The sequence below is a fragment of the Aplysia californica genome, unplaced genomic scaffold (assembly GCF_000002075.1).
Source record: "Aplysia californica isolate F4 #8 unplaced genomic scaffold, AplCal3.0 scaffold00086, whole genome shotgun sequence".
NCBI classification, from domain to species: domain Eukaryota; kingdom Metazoa; phylum Mollusca; class Gastropoda; order Aplysiida; family Aplysiidae; genus Aplysia; species Aplysia californica.
The window spans coordinates 611,092-613,328 of NW_004797356.1; the positions used below are offsets into that span (position 1 = coordinate 611,092).

The following is a 2,237-nucleotide window of genomic DNA, read 5'->3' on the forward strand; positions in this document are numbered from 1 at the left end:
AGTAGTAGTAGTAGTAGTAGTAGTAGTAGTAGTAGTAGTAGTAGTAGTAGTAGCAGCAGCAGTAGTAGTAGTAGTAGTAGTAGCAGTAGTAGTAGTAGTAGTAGTAGTAGTAGTAGTAGTAGTAGTAGTAGTAGTAGTAGTAATAGTAATAGTAGTAGTAGTAGTAGTAGTACTATTATAACTTGTTGGTGTAATTGTGGTTGTGGTGGTGGTGGTGATGGTGGTGGTAGTGACAGTGGTGATTGTGGCTGTCGTTTTTCTTGTTATTGCGATGGTGTTGAAAACTGATGCTGATACTGATGGTGCTGGTTATGGTGATGGTGATGGTGATGGTGCTGTGTGCACTTTTTCAGTGTACCGGCTGCCCAGGTCACACCCGAGCAGTTTTTTTCTTCTGTTTTTGTAATGTCTATAGTTTGTTTTCAGTGTATTCCTTATGACGATTGTTTTTAGTTCTTTTATTGTAAAATTGCTATTCAAACTTTAGATGATTATCTTTTGTTTGGTACACAGAGCCAAGTACAAACGAAGACATTTTCTTACTTTTCATTGTTGTCAAATTTATCTTGTGGGGGGGGGGGGGTGATTCGTTGAGTCCAATTTTTTCCTTCTTTTTCTAATTTGTTTGGATTTGCTGTTGTTTTTGTTGTTGCAAAAATGAATTTTGACGTGGTGCTCACAATTTTGTCTCCTTAGGGCTCTGCTTGGGAAACGTGTTGGGAGTGGAAACGGGAGGCAGGAGTGGTAACTACTGCTTTCACACATGAGCCTGCCATATTTTGGAAGATGAACTGTGACTCCCACCCCTAAGGTGTTTGCAGAAAAAAGACACCCCCCCCCCCCCCCGCCAGACAGCGCTACCTACCGCATCGTGCAAGCGTGAGGCAGAGATGGAGATGACGGAGATGCCAGTGAAGAGTGACACAAGCCAGAACAGACCCACGAAGACACTGACGGTGTCCAACCGGTTAAACACCATGTGGTACATGAGGAAACTCACGTTGACCACTGTGCACAGATACAGGCTGCCCAGGTACACTCGAGTAAGTTTTTTTGTGTGTTTCTATAATAATTTTGTTTTTCGTTTGTTTTCCGAGTATTCATTATGACAATTATTTTTGGTTTTGTTGTTGTTGTTGTTGTTTTTCTTTTTGTGTAAAATTGCTTTTCAAACTTCGGTCCATTATCTTTTGCTTAGCGCAGAGTACTTAGTAAAAACAAAGTTTTTTTCTGCTCTTCAGGGCTGCTTTTTGTTGCTGTCAGATTTGCTGGTTTAGTTTTTTTCCCTTTTTTGTGTTGCGTCCAATTAAAACAACCCTTAGGGTAGTTTTTTCTTTTGTCGTTGTTGTAAAAATAATTTTACAAGTTTTTCTCAAATTTTTTTTTTAGGCTTTGAAAAAGGGGTTTAGGCGAGGACTCGTAACTATTGTTTTCACACATGGGCCTGCAATATTTTAGAAGATGAACTGTGACCCCCCAAAGGTGTTTGCAGAAAAAAACAATCCCCCCCCCCTCCCCCACCAGCCACACAGACAGACAGCGCTACCTACCGCATCGTGCAAGCGTGAGGCAGAGATGGAGATGACGGAGACGCCCGTGAAGAGTGACACCAACCAGAACAGGCTCACGAAGACACTGACGGTGTCCAGCTGGTTAAACACCATGTGGTACATGAGGAAACTCACGTTGACCACTGTGCACAGATACAGGCTGCCCAGGTACACGCGCAGGTAACGGTCCAGAATGCTCAGCAGTTGGCACAGGCGTAGGTGGTAGTGTCGGAGATCTCTGAGGGCTGGGGGGAGTCCGGTGGTGGAGTCTTGGATCTGAGGGAGAGCGTTTTGAAGCTGTTGTTTTGTTGTTGTAGCTAATGTGCTTTTAATTTTTTATTTTTAAAATGAATATTTTTTTGGGGGGGTGGGGAGGAGGAGGAGGAGGAGGAATGTTTTGTTCTGGGTTTAAGTCGATTTTGCTTCGTTTTTTGGGGGTGGGGGGGGGGGGGGGGGGTTGGAACGGGGAGGGGTACCTGGTTTTGGGGGTTGGTTGGGAGAGAATTTTAAATCCTTTTGGCTTTTTTGTTTTTGTTTTGTGTTTGTTTGGTGTTTTGTTTGTTTGAAAAATTGTGGGGGGGGGGGGGGAGGGGGGTGGGAAAAAAAGAGACGGCGCGAAATACAAAAAAACGTATAAAAAAAAAAAGTGTGGGGGGGGGGTGGTGTGGGGGGTTTTTTTTAAAAAAT

The 2,237-nt window shown here is 43.5% G+C and overlaps 1 protein-coding gene across 1 annotated transcript in view; it reads right to left on the reverse strand.

The window, feature by feature from the left end:
• Positions 1 to 175: 175 nt before the first annotated feature.
• LOC106011292 overlaps positions 176 to 2,237 on the reverse strand; it is a 7,943-nt gene continuing 5,881 nt past the window's right edge. Inside the window, exons 4-6 of the mRNA XM_035968817.1 lie at positions 1,547 to 1,826; positions 866 to 1,008; positions 176 to 259 (exon numbers count right to left, since the gene is read on the reverse strand). Of these exons, the coding sequence (XP_035824710.1) occupies positions 176 to 259; positions 866 to 1,008; positions 1,547 to 1,826 (507 nt within the window). The remainder of the gene's footprint in view (positions 260 to 865; positions 1,009 to 1,546; positions 1,827 to 2,237) is intronic.